Source organism: Chaetodon trifascialis, chromosome 3 (genome assembly GCF_039877785.1).
Source record: "Chaetodon trifascialis isolate fChaTrf1 chromosome 3, fChaTrf1.hap1, whole genome shotgun sequence".
NCBI lineage: Eukaryota > Metazoa > Chordata > Actinopteri > Chaetodontiformes > Chaetodontidae > Chaetodon > Chaetodon trifascialis.
Window position 1 is genome coordinate 16760876 of NC_092058.1, and position 14220 is coordinate 16775095.

At 42.5% G+C, this 14220-nt stretch overlaps 1 protein-coding gene across 1 annotated transcript; it reads right to left on the minus strand.

The window, feature by feature from the left end:
- Positions 1-276: 276 nt before the first annotated feature.
- Positions 277-13578, minus strand: crbn (cereblon). Its single transcript, XM_070959731.1, has 11 exons — positions 13450-13578; positions 13052-13164; positions 12685-12887; positions 11989-12138; positions 10059-10221; positions 8751-8813; positions 8559-8643; positions 8306-8421; positions 6182-6246; positions 3853-3984; positions 277-2916 (listed from the first exon to the last, which is right to left on the minus strand). The coding sequence occupies exons 1-11, from the start codon at positions 13520-13522 to the stop codon at positions 2733-2735; spliced, it is 1347 nt and encodes a 448-aa protein (XP_070815832.1). The 5' UTR covers positions 13523-13578; the 3' UTR covers positions 277-2732.
- Positions 13579-14220: the final 642 nt, after the last annotated feature.

A 14220-nucleotide genomic window follows, 5' to 3' on the forward strand; every position in this document is an offset into this window, starting at 1 on the left:
AATGCTCTTCTCTGAGGGACCCCACATGGTCGAACGGTGCCTCCATTCACAAAGACTCATTACACTCTAATTACGATCGATCCTCTGTTCACGTGGATCTGCACAAAAGATTAATAAAGTGCAAACTGATGGATGCAGACACACGATAGCACGGTGAATTCACCACCTCACGTTTCTAGCTTTACACACACGTGTTGTCTGAACCATCAAATTGATGCCTCTTGATGCGCCTCCTTCCTCACATGTTCTGCTGAAATATGTAAATCAGAAGAGAGTCACAGGATATCTGCATGTTTATTTTACTCTGTGGTACACTGAATCTCATGGGAAAACAAGCAAAGACCTTCTCTGGTAATCAAGCCATTGATTTCTTCAGTGAAGCATCCATTTTAATTGTTGGGGATGAATGAAAGTCCGACAGCCCGGCAAACACCGACAGACTCACTGATATGACAGAGAACACACCTGACAGAGGTGTGACATGGGATTTTACATTTCACTATTCTCATGGTGAAAACTTCCCCAGAATGAATCAAAGTCACATGATGATATGAAACTGCTGATCAGCCCAACAGACAATTATAAGTAAAAGATTTCAAATGTGAATGTGATTTTTTAAGAATCCTGATTCTTAAAGGGGAACACTATGAGTGTAACACACCCTGACCAAATAGTCACCAGTCAGGTTGCATTGTGGGTAACGTGGGGCCAGGTTTAAATGAGGAAAAAGAAGAAATGGAATAAAAATCAAAGATATTTGATTCCATTTTTATACTTTCACTTTTATAACTGTCCATCAGTTGTCCTATCCTACAGGAGCGCGATGCTAAATAGGTGCAGTACTGTTTTAAGGGAAGACCATGAGTACATGAGGGTAAATGAAAATATTAAAAACAAGCTCTGCAGAACAGTTAACCCATGTGACACCTCGCTTAGGCCATAAAAATAACATGTCAGAATTTCTAAATTGACAGGCCTCGCCCTTTACAGAATAGTCCTGACATTTTGAGAATCACACTTTATTATTTTAGAGTCAAAGATTATGTGAGAAGAAGAAGAGCCACAACCAGCAGCCAGTTAGCTTAACTTAGCATAACGACTGAAAACAGGGGGAAACAGCCAGCCTGGCTTTGTCTGGAGGTAATAAAGAAATCTGCCTACCAGCACCTCTAAAGCTCACTAATTAGCAGGTTATATCTCATCTGTTTAACTTGTACAAAAATAATTACAGCTGGACAAAGCCAGCCAAGCTGTTTCCGTCTTTCTGCTAACCGAAGCTAACAAGCTGCTGGTGGTAGCTCAGTTTATCCTTATCATACATGAGGGTGGTCTCTATCTCCTCCACATAACAAATGCATTTCCCACAATGTCAAACTACTCCTTTGAGAAAATGGCCAATCACATTTAGACGTACCAACATCTTCACTACTTCTTATTGCAACCAAATACTTTGCTTACCGATGAAAAAAATATTCTCTCTGCATGAAGAGATCTGAGAAATAAGAGTCCGATCCACCAGTTATATTACACAACAAATGCTATAACTGCCTCTTATTTACAGTTACATTTATACAAACATGAGCCAGCACCTTGCAACAAAATCGCAAGAAGTAAAACTCTGAAAACTCTGAGACTGAAAACCAAAGAGAGCCCTAAAAAACTTAAACAATTAAAAATAAACCTATTCATTACTTTCCCATTTACAATCTTTCATCCAGGTCTGTGTTCCAGTGACTGGACAAACTTTTAAAAGACACTGAGCTGGGGCGTAGGCACAGCATTTTAACAAGCCACACAGCATGAGCAAACTCAGTGAAGACGGGGAAATGCTCCTCTCACTGTCTGCGTTAATCAGCTTTGACCTTTAGGAAAATAAGAAAAAAACATTTCTAATTTTCACTCGTCCAACCAGAGATAACGTTTGTTATGACACCGATTACGTTGAGTATACTACATGTTTGCGTTATTGTCACCTCAGCCTTTTCTTTATTACATAAAAAAACTGGTGTGATCATAAACAGCACAATGTCTCCACACATGGATGAGTAATTACTTTTCAATCTTCCAATACATCCGATTTCTTTCCAGGATTCAAAATATCCCCTCGAGTGGCAGATCTACACGTACAAGTTTCCTCCACTGACCTATGGCAGCTGAAATGACATCTGAAAACATGTGAGAAACACACACACGATCTGAACGCTAAGTGAATGCGCATCAACTGGTTGGTTTTATAACAGATTAAAGATCACCTGCTTGCCGACGATGTATCAACTGCATGCAGTCACACTCTCCGTCATACAGAGGAAAAGAGCAGAAGTATAATTATGCATTAAGCTTTTGTGTCCATGTGTTTGCAGCTACCATGAAACCAGCAGGGTGGGGGTGCAGATTGGGGAGCTGCATGCGAGGATGTTACCACGTGTTATGGAATCAATCCATTACTCTCCATATATTTCTCACTTTATTACGATGTAATGAGTCTCTCTGCGTCCTCCACATGTCAAGAGCCTTTAAGAACAATCCTTCCTGCTCGTTTTGCTCTTAGTGCCATTTAAAGGTTGAATGACTTTTCCATGAATATGATGGATTTGCTGTCAGGTGGTGTGTGATGCGCTGATTACTGAAGGTAATTGCAGCCGGAGTGCCTATCGATCCACGCTTGGGAGGTTTGCGGTTTTTTTTTTGTTTTGTTTTGTTTTTTTTTAACACGGGAAAATGATGGTCTGACATCACAGGCAGAAGAGACGAGAGCCCTCTCTCCCCTCCTCCCCCTCGCCCTGGGGGATACGGGGGAGCATAGCTGAACGGGTCAGACCCCAGAAACGAGGTGGAGACAAGTCCTTCTTAGTGGCTGTGAACTTCCAACCCATGTGAGATCCACACGTTCGGCACTGAGCAACTGTCCAGGCGTACCTGAGAGCAGAGGAAGAGGAAGAGGAAGAGGACATTTTCTTAAAGATCACCGTCACACGTGTGTATAAAAATAATCTGCTTGGAATTTGTGAATCATTTGGTTTTTTTCCACTTCACTGTCAAACCCACAGTCAGTGTTTGTGCACTGGAGGGTTCATGTTTCCTTGTCACATATTTGTTCAGTTGCATACTGCAGCAGGATTGGCTTCTTGTGATGTCACAAAACCCTGCTCGTACGTAAATGTCTTTCACTACTAACTACTTCCTACTTTAAAAACCCACAATAAGCCAGCTGTGGCACAATGATGTCTCTTAAAGCTTCCCAATAAACCATCTAAAAACCTGCAGCAGACATTCCTGTGGCGCTTGAGCTACATGTCGGTCCACACGGGTCAATTTTGTTCAGTTTAACTCTTTAATCGTAAACCAGATGTCTCACAGTCCATATCAGTGATACACATTTACAGCATCTACTCTCTACGATCTCTTAAAAAAATGTGAATAGCAACAGTAAATGAATCATGGTTGCATGTTATTAGAAGAGCAGATTTGACACAGAGAGTGATTTACTCTCCCCGATGCTCTCTTTAGAAGCTCCATTGATAAGAAAGACACTACCACTACTACCACTACTACTATTACTACTACAACTACTACTAATACTACTTGATTTTGACGCGACACAGTACGACCAAAGGCTTCTACATTCAGGCTCTGAACAGCATCACAGTGGATTACAGCTACACCAAATATGGTATCAAATATGGTGCCATGGGTCAGAGGCATGTCTCACATTTATTTAAAAAGATGCATTTATGAGAGCACTGAAAGGCACAGTGAGGGGTCCGAGTCAATCTGTGTATGCTATGTGTTGTGTTGTGTTGTTCAACAGTCTGAGGGAGGAGCGTGAGCTTAATGCCACGTGCATTGCGTTACCCTGGAAACCAGCTGTGGAGCGTGGATGGCCTGCCGGCCAGGTTGAGGTTGTTGGCTTTGTAGACAGTCAGAGTTTCATGGACGTAACCGTGCGGGTTGACGTATGCAGCCATGGGGCCGTACAGAGACAGGCTGCAGGGGGAGAGGAGGCAGGTGGGACACATCGTCAGCAGTGATTGTGACTTCAGTTCACAGTTCAGCCAAAAAACAAACCATCACAACGATCCTTCGAAAGAAAGAATGAAGCTGACTGACGAGAAACTCCATAAAAGGTATAAAAGGAGGAAGACTGCGTTTAAATTGCAAATTTTAATTCTGCAGCCTCTTTGAACCCAGCATCAAAACAAATTCACATTGCAAAACAAAACAACAACAAAGCTCTAACCCATAAACTTTAAATTCTTCAAAAAAGACACCATGCTATGCGTCGAGGGTAAAACTTCATCGCAGCAGAGCCGTGAGTCTGGAGTGAAAACCAGAATGTATTTCTGAACAGGATCAGTTTGGAACATCGACATGCAACTTTACATTTCAGTCACAGCTGTTTCTTCGCTGTAGCAGGCAGCTGTTTTCTACTCTGATAAAATCTAATGTACACTACCTGCCGGCACCGAACTAGGTGCTGAGCACAGTGGATCATTTAGCAGCTAAAGAGCCACAAACAGGAGCTGATGGAGACCAAAGCAGAGCTAAAAGGAGACGGAATATTGGACTTTCATTCATCAGGTGCTCAGAGACATGACTGACTGATAATGCTGCTCCAAATCTGAATGTGTAAAGAAAGTATGACCATTCATAAATCAAAACGATGCTGAAAAACAAATTAATTTCTTTATTTCAAGCCAACTCAATTACTGTAACAAGAAACACTGAGAAACTTCAGCTCTTTTCCCATTCTTATGTGAATTTTATGTCTTTTTGATATGAAATACTTGGTGCATGTGATTTCTTCATTGTAAAGCACCTAAAGCTGCATTTCTTATATGAGAGGTGCTATACAAATACAGTTTATTATTAATATTATTAATATTAAATAAGCAACTGTTTCTTAACACCTACGCCACATCAAATTAATGTGGCAATAATGTGTCATTTTTGTGTTTACAGCCTCTGGAGATGCCCCTAAGTAGTCAAAAATAAATAAATAAATGAATAAATAACATGATATGAATTCAGGTTTAAACAATCTGAGGTAAAACTGAAGTTAAAATTCTGCGTTCAAGCCATTAAAACATGCTTTTCATCAGTGGCTTGAAACTAATTCAGTGCTGTCTATGTGCGGTGATTCTCGAAATACAAAACAGAAGCTCAAAAGCTCAGACTTGAGGATGTAAAATTTTGTTCTCAACCAAGATAATTACTTAACCCTGCAGGTCCTTGCTTCCAAAAAACACAAATTAAAAATCCATCCGCGCCAAAACTTCATTTTCAGTCAATTTCCTCAGTTTTACTTTGCTGTACACCAGTTCTGGTTTGGGTCTCTGATTGAAAATGCATTAGCTACGTTCGTAGTTTTGTTCTTCAGAGGAAGTGTGTTTTAAAAGTCACTCACATTTTCTGGATGTTCTCTGAAAAATCAGTAAATGCACTTTTCTTATGAGTGTATGATGAGGCTCTGGACTGTTTCATGGGTGTTAAGGTAACTGTGTGTCACTCTGGGACAGACACATTAACCGTCACACAACAGTGACAGTCAGATAATTACATTACATAACAGTGTGTGTGTGTGTGTGTGTGTGTGTGTGTGTGTGTGTGACAGTGAGAGAGAGAGAGAGAGAGAGTGAGTGGAGGTGCCACTTATTGTCATGATGTAACTTCAGACTGCATGCAACTTCCAGGCAGACAGTCAAATCAGTGTCGACTTTAATGATTACACTGATTACTGCCATTAAGGTCAATACAAAAACGGTAATTATGAATAGGAGCACTTTTATCATAAAGAGTAAACTGCAACATTTCTGCTTTTCAGTGAAATAAAAAGATGTGAAACCAAAACAATAGCACTCACATTAAAAGTAAGAGCCATGAGCGCTTCAACAACAGAAATCAGAATCATGCATTTAGCTTTAAATTGCTGGTACTGCTGTTCAGACTGTACGCAGCTTTCAGAGATTTTCCCCTCCGTGTTTTGGTTACCTGCCAGACTGGTAAAGAAGAGTGATATTCACAGGGATGAATTATCTCTCTCAAACAAATGTCAAGTCTGCTGAAGTTTGCGTAACAATGCGGTGAAAAGCTACAACAGCAACAGTTCTAATGTGGATGGTTTTTATACAAAAAACCCCCCCAAACCCCCGGCTGCCTTTAAAGGAACAAAACAAGTCCTCACCTGAAGATCTCATTCTTCGTGGTGATTTCTGTGTCCTGGCACTGCTTACAGCACAGCGAGGTGCACTGAAGAGGAGAGGTAATAAAGTGAAACGAAGGGTGTATAAGTCAGATGTTCTCAGTGAAACGTATTCCCATTGTGGAGGCTCATTGAAGACGCTGTAATAATCTGCCCAATGGTTTATGCTTCCACAAGAGCCACTCGCTGGATGACAAGAGGTCAGGGCTTCAGTAACCAGCGAGACACATTAAGGAGGATTATTATCCTCAATCACACAGGAGGAAAAAAGCAGATAATAAGCAGCCACATTTAAGAAGCCCTTCACACATCCAGCGACAGCTTTACTTTCTGGTGATGTAACAGCAGTTCAACATGCTAAGAGTGTCTGCATTGATGTGTGTTTTCAGTTTAATCAATCAATCAATCAATGCAACCAGGTTTGAGATGGCTGGCATTTCTCAACTGGAATATCTGCCATTTCTGTCGTTATGACATTAAAATGTAAATGTTACTGAGTGAAGGTGAAGGTCCATGTTACCTAATTTGGTTGATCAAAGAAAGACAACGTTAATTGTCATTAAGGTAAATCCCCTCACGGTGCTCCAGTAAGACCCACATTAAATGACTGATGTTAGCAGGTATGTGTGTGTGTTTTTGACTATGAGAACTAGTCAAAAACTGGGACACGCATTCTCATTCATTGTTATTCCTTAATTATTTTCTACATTGTATATTAACACTGAAAATACCAAAACTATGAAATAACACGTGAAATTATGTGGTAAACCATTCAGTGTAGACACAGTGGAATATGTTTTAAGTCGCCACCTTTGATGACAGATTTGCACACTGTTGGTACTCTCTCAGTCATTCATGAGGTTGTCACCTGGGATGGCTTTCAGTGAGGAGGTGCCTTCTCAAAAGTGAATTATTTCTTGCCTTCTTAAGGCATGTGTGAGAGGTTGTGTTGGCATACGGTAAACAGCCATATTCAACTACTCATCCACATTATGGCAAGAGTGACTCAACTAAGCAATGACAGTCCATCGGTGCTTTAAGACATGAAGGTCAGTCAATCTGGAAAAGTTCAAGAGGTATCTTCAAGTGCCGTCACAAAAACCATCAAACATTATGATGAAACTGGCTCGCATGAGGACCGCCCGAGGACAGGACAGTTCATAGCGGCTACCCACCTCAGAAACCACCAATTAACAGCACCTCAGATTAGAAGCCACATCAGTGCTCCACAGAGTTCAAGCAGCATGCCATTCAGTCCGGTTTGTGCTTTGTGGGAGCATCATTTGTTTTTCAACAGGACAAGAAACACACCACCAGGCTACGTGAAGAAGGAGAGTGTTGGAGTGCTGCAGCCAGCAAGTTCTCATCTTATATGAGAACTCCTTCAAGACCGTTGAAAAGCTTTCCGCATGACGACCTCATGAAGCCAACAGTGTGCAAAGCTTTAATCAAGAGGAATCAAAGGTGCAAAACACATTTTCCTTTGTTTAATTTGTATAATTCCATAAGTGTTGTTTCATAGATTGAATGTCTTCAGCATTAAGCTAGAATATAGAATGTACTTTTGACTGGCACTGTGTGTGTGTGTGTGTGTGTGTGTGTGTGTGTGTGTGTGTGTGTGTGTGTGTGTGTGTGTGTGTGTGTGTGTGTGTGTAGTGAGGACTGAGTGGGGATATTTTGGGAAGTGAGGATGTTTCCTCACAACTTCACTGTGCATTTATATACCCACCAAATATGATATGGTTCTCACATATTAAATGAGACATCGGCTATGTACACAGCCTGTTTACTAAAGATCTTTTGAAGTTCATTGTTAAAATTGCTAAAATCAAACCATCTTTGCTGAGACTAAATGACTTCTCAACACGTTTCACTCTGAAGGCCAACTTTGGACTGAAGTATCACAGTAACAACACGTGTGTCGGCGCCTGACAAACATGGTTAAATATAACAAAGGAGATTAGAGGGAAAAGCAGAGAAAGTCTGCACACAAGTAAGAACACCAGATCTTATCACACCGTAAAGGAAACGATGGCGATGACTGCAGGGACAAAGGAGGCTGACGTGTTTGGGCAGAGCAGAGGGTTACTGATGATCTTTCCTTACCCTGTCCATAATGTCCAGCTCACAGCGGAGTCTCTGGATGGCACTCCCGATCTTCAGCAGCTGGAGCCGCAGAGCGTCATCTATTGGTAGACAGGCCGCCACTCGGTAGGAGAAGTCTGACAGAAACCAGACAGAAGGGAAAGAGAGGGATGAAAGGAGGAAGGAAAGTACAAAGAACACAAACAGAAAGACGTACATGTGCATGCGTGTACGCGTCTGCAGTCCATCTGTAATACACTGAACAGAGACAGACCTATGGCGTTCGTGGGGAGAGAGTCATCCTTCAGATTCTCGTCCCATTCATGGAGCTGTTTCTTCACTCTGTTCATGAGTGACTCCTGCGAGGAGAAACACGGGAAGCAGATTTTTTGGTTTACATTCACTGCTACGTGATGTTTATATATGTAGGAATGTCCAAGTTTGGCACAGAGGCTGCAGTACTCACAGAGTCGTAGAGTGCGTAGACCCAGGGTGGCCATGGCGTCAGACTGGCACAGTGAAACTTCCTCTGTGATGATCAACAGAGGCACCATGAGCGAATTAAATCTACATATAATGATTAGCGAAGAATCCAAACAGCCACACAGCTTGTCTTCCCTTCTCACAATACTGTTACTGACTGACAATATGGCCAAAAGTATATGGACATCCAAACATTATACTCATATATGACAATGAACAAAGACGTGGAAAAAGGGTCTTTGCCATGTTACCATAAAGCTGGAAGCACAATATTGTTTAATACTGATGTCAACACAAGTAATTTCTTGGTCAAATAAGTCCTGCATTTTTGTTTTAACAAGTTTGTTAAAGCAACATTATGTAACTATGTTACCTTAAAATAGCAACTTCAAAATCTTTTTGATGGTACACTGACTTGAAATAGAGAGAGTGGCACCTCGTTCACTCTGCACCCCAAACGGCTGTTCTCACACTGTGGAACTTGGGTGAGCAGGTGCAATCTGCCATGAGCACAGCGTTAACGCTTTAGGGCACATACCGCCAACAATGTTGCTGAAACTGGATCCTATCTTATGGAGAAAATGTTTTCTGGTTTTCCCTCCAGCAGTCCTCTGGCTGCTCTGGCTCAACTGTCATTCACAGAGTTTCCTGATGGATGGATGGATGGCTTTACATGTTGCTGACTGCTGCTAACGCTAGCTGCCGTGACCAAGTTAGCTCAGTTAGCGCTGCAGATAGCTGACTTTGCCTGGACTGGGAGCTCGTAGCTAGCACCACAGGTTTGGACCGTTAGGAGGATGAGGTTTTCAGGCCAAGAGAAGGGGTGACTGAACCAGAGCTTGGCTCTGCAGCCTCTACGAACATCATGACAGAGGTGAAGACATAGAAGAGGAGGTTGACAGAGAAAGCTAAGAGGAGACCGAGCAAGAAGCCGAACGAGAGGAAATCTCAGCCTGACTTTCAGTCGTTGTTGAGAGCTTTGCGAAATAAAGCTGGTTTTCTTGCCGTTGGACTAGAAAGTAACATCAGCCGGCTTGCTAAGTTATGTCTCGTGTTGTTTCACTTTCTTGATGTTTGCTGACTCCCTGGTTATAATCATTAGTAATGTAATCATAACAAATGCAAGTGGAAATAAGAAATAAATTAGATTGTTGTCTTCATTTACACTCTGATCAGATGTATGTGGCACCTCAAATTTCTGTTTCCGTGTGATTGACTACAGTTTTAAATGACACAAGATGTTGCATGAAATTGCTGTACATGTACGTTGCGAGGTGTTTGTGTGTCTGACCTGTTGGTAGTTATTCCACCAGCACTGGGCCTGTTTGCAGCTCTGAGTCGGGGGTTTGGAGGAGGGGTGCATGTGGAGCCTGGAGAGGGGTGTTAGCTGGACAGCAGAGAGGGGATCTGGAAGGATTCGTTCTGGAAGGATCTGTACTTTGGCTTGCCTAATCCTGAGGAGAAAAACAAAGGGAGACAATGACACGGGTGGTGGAAAAAAACACAGGCGAGGCGGGAAATGTGAAAGAGAGTAGCACAAGATGAGTAAAACCCAGCAGATGAACAACAGATTAAACAAACGGTGCGCTGGCTGAGTGTCATCTGATGTATGACAGGATGTTTGTAAATCTGAGATGATCATAAAAGAGTGCTGTCTGTACATTTTGTCCGTCAGCAGTAAGAAAAACTCCCTCACCCGAGACGAACTCAGTGAACTTCGCGGAGCTCAGACAAACAAATGTTCACAAAGCAACAGCACATATATATATATCAAAAAAAAAAAAAAAAAAACGCTAAAAAGGCATTCAGTTCAATCCCACCAAAGGACAACATCCATCCATCCATCCATTTTCTATGCCGCTTATCTCTTTCGGGTGGCGGGGGGGCCGGAGCCTATCTCGGCTGTCAGCGGGCGGGAGGCGGGGTACACCCGGGACCGGGTGCACCCCTCGCAGGGCACACCCGGGACCGGGTGCACCCCTCGCAGGGCACACCCGGGACCGGGTGCACCCCTCGCAGGGCACAAACACACAACCATTCACACTCACACTCACACCTAGGGGCAATTTAGAGTCACCAATCAACCTAATGAGCATGTTTTTGGTCTGTGGTAGGAAGCCGGAGTGCCCGGGGAGAACCCACGCATGCACGGGAAGAACATGCAAACTTCACACAGAAAGGCCCGACCCAGGAATCGAACCGGCGACCTTCTTGCTGTGAGGCACGCGCACTACCTGCTGCGGCACCGTGCAGCCCCCAAAGGAAAATATTCAATGTTTAATTTCTATCTTTTTAAAACACATGACTATATTTAGTGCATATTACCTGATGTCACCTCGGAGGAGATGACATCAGATCCCACTGAAGTCAGTAAGAACTTCAATTCTTTGCTTTCTGGAGTCACTTGCAGTACATAAAGAGGTCAACAGACTAATTGATGGCAACCAATTAACGTGCATTACGCAACAGCAACTAGAGAAAGCAATGTGTCTTTATGAAGGCTCAGCTTTATGGACAGTAAACGTCAGCAATTTCCTGAACGGTGGAGGATGTAAGTAGATGTGATCTATAGCATGACAGTAACAGTTAAAGAGGCGGTTTTTCTCCATAGATGCTTCTACAGTTTACTGCACCCTGGAACAAGAGGAGGCATACAGACTGGGCTCTACATAGTCTTGTGATGATTAAGAACAAACTAAAACCTCTCAAGAGCATTGGAGTATATAAGCAGAAACACTGTAACGCAGCCTCCTGTACAGATCCTGTACAACAACTTGAATGTGTATGTTTACAGTACAGGCAGCAGCACACCACATACACGATGATGACAGTTTCTATTTATGTCATGATGATGACAGTAAATAGAGTTAGTCTGCCCTCTACCTGTGAACTATGAAAGCACCGCATCATTCATTTTGAAGAAAACGTCTTATTGCATAATCGGCCGCTGGTCAAACACTGAGATGTGATGTCATCGTCTTTAAGTCAGTACACATCACATACGCTTCATGTAAAAAAACTCACTTTGATTGCTTATATCAGAGCATACTTGCACGAAAGATTCATATGAATACAAATGTTAAGAGTATACACACACACACACACACACACACACACACACACACACAGTGTTTAGATTAGGCTGTTCCGCTGATCTTAGTCCAGAGATGTGCACATGCGTTTTGTCCTAACCTTTGGTTTATGGGTTTAATTTGACTTACCCGTCTGCTTGAGTTCTTATCTCATGGACCTTGAATCTTTGCCTTCCCACAGCTTTCACTTTGACCGTTTCAATGCCATATTCCTGTTCCTCTCGGTATGCATAGATTTCAGCTGTTGTACCAAACTCTGCCTCTGGCTCAACTGCATCACTGCAGAGACAGATGTCAAATAAAATAATAATTAAAAAAAAACTACAAAAACAGTTTAAAGGGGTGATCCAGTGATTTACTGCTGCACTTCTATAAGCTGGGGGGCCTACAAGAGACATACAAAAACAGTGGTAAAAAATTAAAGCACCAGAGGCAGAAATATCCTGATTTTATGTCCCTTGTTTGGGTCAAACTTCAAAAACAGTGGATCCCTTGTTACCCATAATGCAACTTCACAGCATCTTTTTTATTAAAACCTCCAACCAAGCCTTGTGAAATGTCAAGATCATTTGCTCTTTGTAAGTTTGTAACAAAGGCTTTTTGTTATAAATCTGAAGTATCAAGGCTCAAGTAAAGCTCATGATATCATCTGGATTACTTTCTCGGACTTTAAGACACTATACAGTGTCACAGCAATCATTATGCAACAGTTTTCATGGGTTAAAAAGAAATCCTTGTGACTAGTGAACCAACATGTGTGAATCATCAGTGGACTGCCCCTTTCAGTTCTGTGATGTTCATCAATGGAGGCAGAGTCATCTCTACCTGTGTGCCAGCACAGCAAAGGTGCGGTCCCTCTGGATGACACTCCGCATCATGCTGACCTCCTGCGGCCTGAAGAGCTGCAGAGGCAGCGTCTGACCCGGCACCAGCATCACAGCCGTGTGAGGCAGCACGGGGATGGTCTGACAGCTGTCGTCGTCATGGACTGTACGACCGTGAAACTCCTCCATGTCTGAGCCCAGGTACTGCCACCAGAGGGGTCACCGTCAACACAACACAACAAGACCACAACTGCTGCAGACAACGAACTACAGTTTTCTGACAACTCAAACGAGTACTGGGAGGGTAAAAGTACACATGATTGGTAGAAAAGGTACACAGAACCAAAGGGAGCTGTGGCATCACTCACAGCATGTGATGTGGGAAGACTGGGGTCAAAGGTGATAATGTTGGGCTTCTCGGCCTCCTCACTGTCTCGGTCTTCAGTCTCCATGTCATCTTCCTCCTCCTCTTCCTCATTATCTGTCATGGCACAGCATTAAGCATTAAGGCTCACAGTGGGGCTAATTAGCTCTTTTAGTGTCTCCTAGCCAAAATGCAACTGCAACTTTATCATCTTGGTCAGTTACTCTGATGGTAGAAACGAAAAGAAAGTGAAAGCAGAGGCTCAGAAGATGTGCTGTCTGACAGTGGCCTGTTGTGAGGAAATGTTAGCTAACGTTAGCTGTTAGCATGGAGAGGCGACAGACGCTGTCCTGGTGAAAGGTCGAGCAGACCGACCGGTCATCCGGCGGGTTTGACTGTTACCTGGTAAGAGCTGTAACTGGTTCCCCATGTTGTCGTTAATGTTGTCTTCGCCTCCACCCCTCTCGTCAGCCATATCCTTGTGTTTACAATACTAACTCTTCTTCTACGGCGTCTTCTGCGTGCAGTTTCAAGACTGAGCCCGAGCGCCCCCTGGCGACCTCTCAAGAACAAAAATGGGTTATACGGACTCCACTTTGAAAGCTGCATATATTGCTTATACTGCAGTGACTCTTTAAGTACACTTTTGAGATACTTAAACTTCACTTGAGTATCTCCATTTATGTAACTTCTCCCTCTATTTCACAACATTGCAGCAGCAACTATTGTACTTTTTACTCCCCTACATTTATCTGACGGTCACTAACTCAAGAAGAGGGTCTGAATACTTTTAAATACTATTGATATTAATTGCAAACAAAAGCATGACACAGGCCCACACACATAGATGCATGATGTGTGATAGAAAGCAACTAAATACATTTCCTCAAGTACTGTAAAGAGCAATTTTGAGGTACCTTTACTTCTATTAATTACTTTTATTTCATGCTACTTTAAACTTCTACTTCAATGCATTTAAGAGAAAAATATTGTACATTTTACTCCCCTGTATCTATCTGACAGCTATAGTTACTAGGCATTTTACAAAATAAGATTTTGCTTGGGAATGGTTTGGGAATTTCCAGATGAAATGACCTCACTGTGGACGTCACCTGGAGTAGCTACAGAAACACTACTTACACACTGATGCATCAGTATTAACAGTCATATTAA

Excerpts from the sequence above, each read along its gene's own strand:
- crbn (XM_070959731.1), bottom strand. The coding sequence starts at position 13,522 with ATGGCTGACGAGAGGGGTGGAGGCGAAGACAACATTAACGACAACATG. Across the intron at positions 12,888-13,051 it reads GTCTTCCCACATCACATGCT|TACCTGGGCTCAGACATGGA; the intron begins GTGAGTGATGCC and ends CTCTGGTGGCAG. Across the intron at positions 10,222-11,988 it reads ATAAGAACTCAAGCAGACGG|GATTAGGCAAGCCAAAGTAC; the intron begins GTAAGTCAAATT and ends TTTTCTCCTCAG.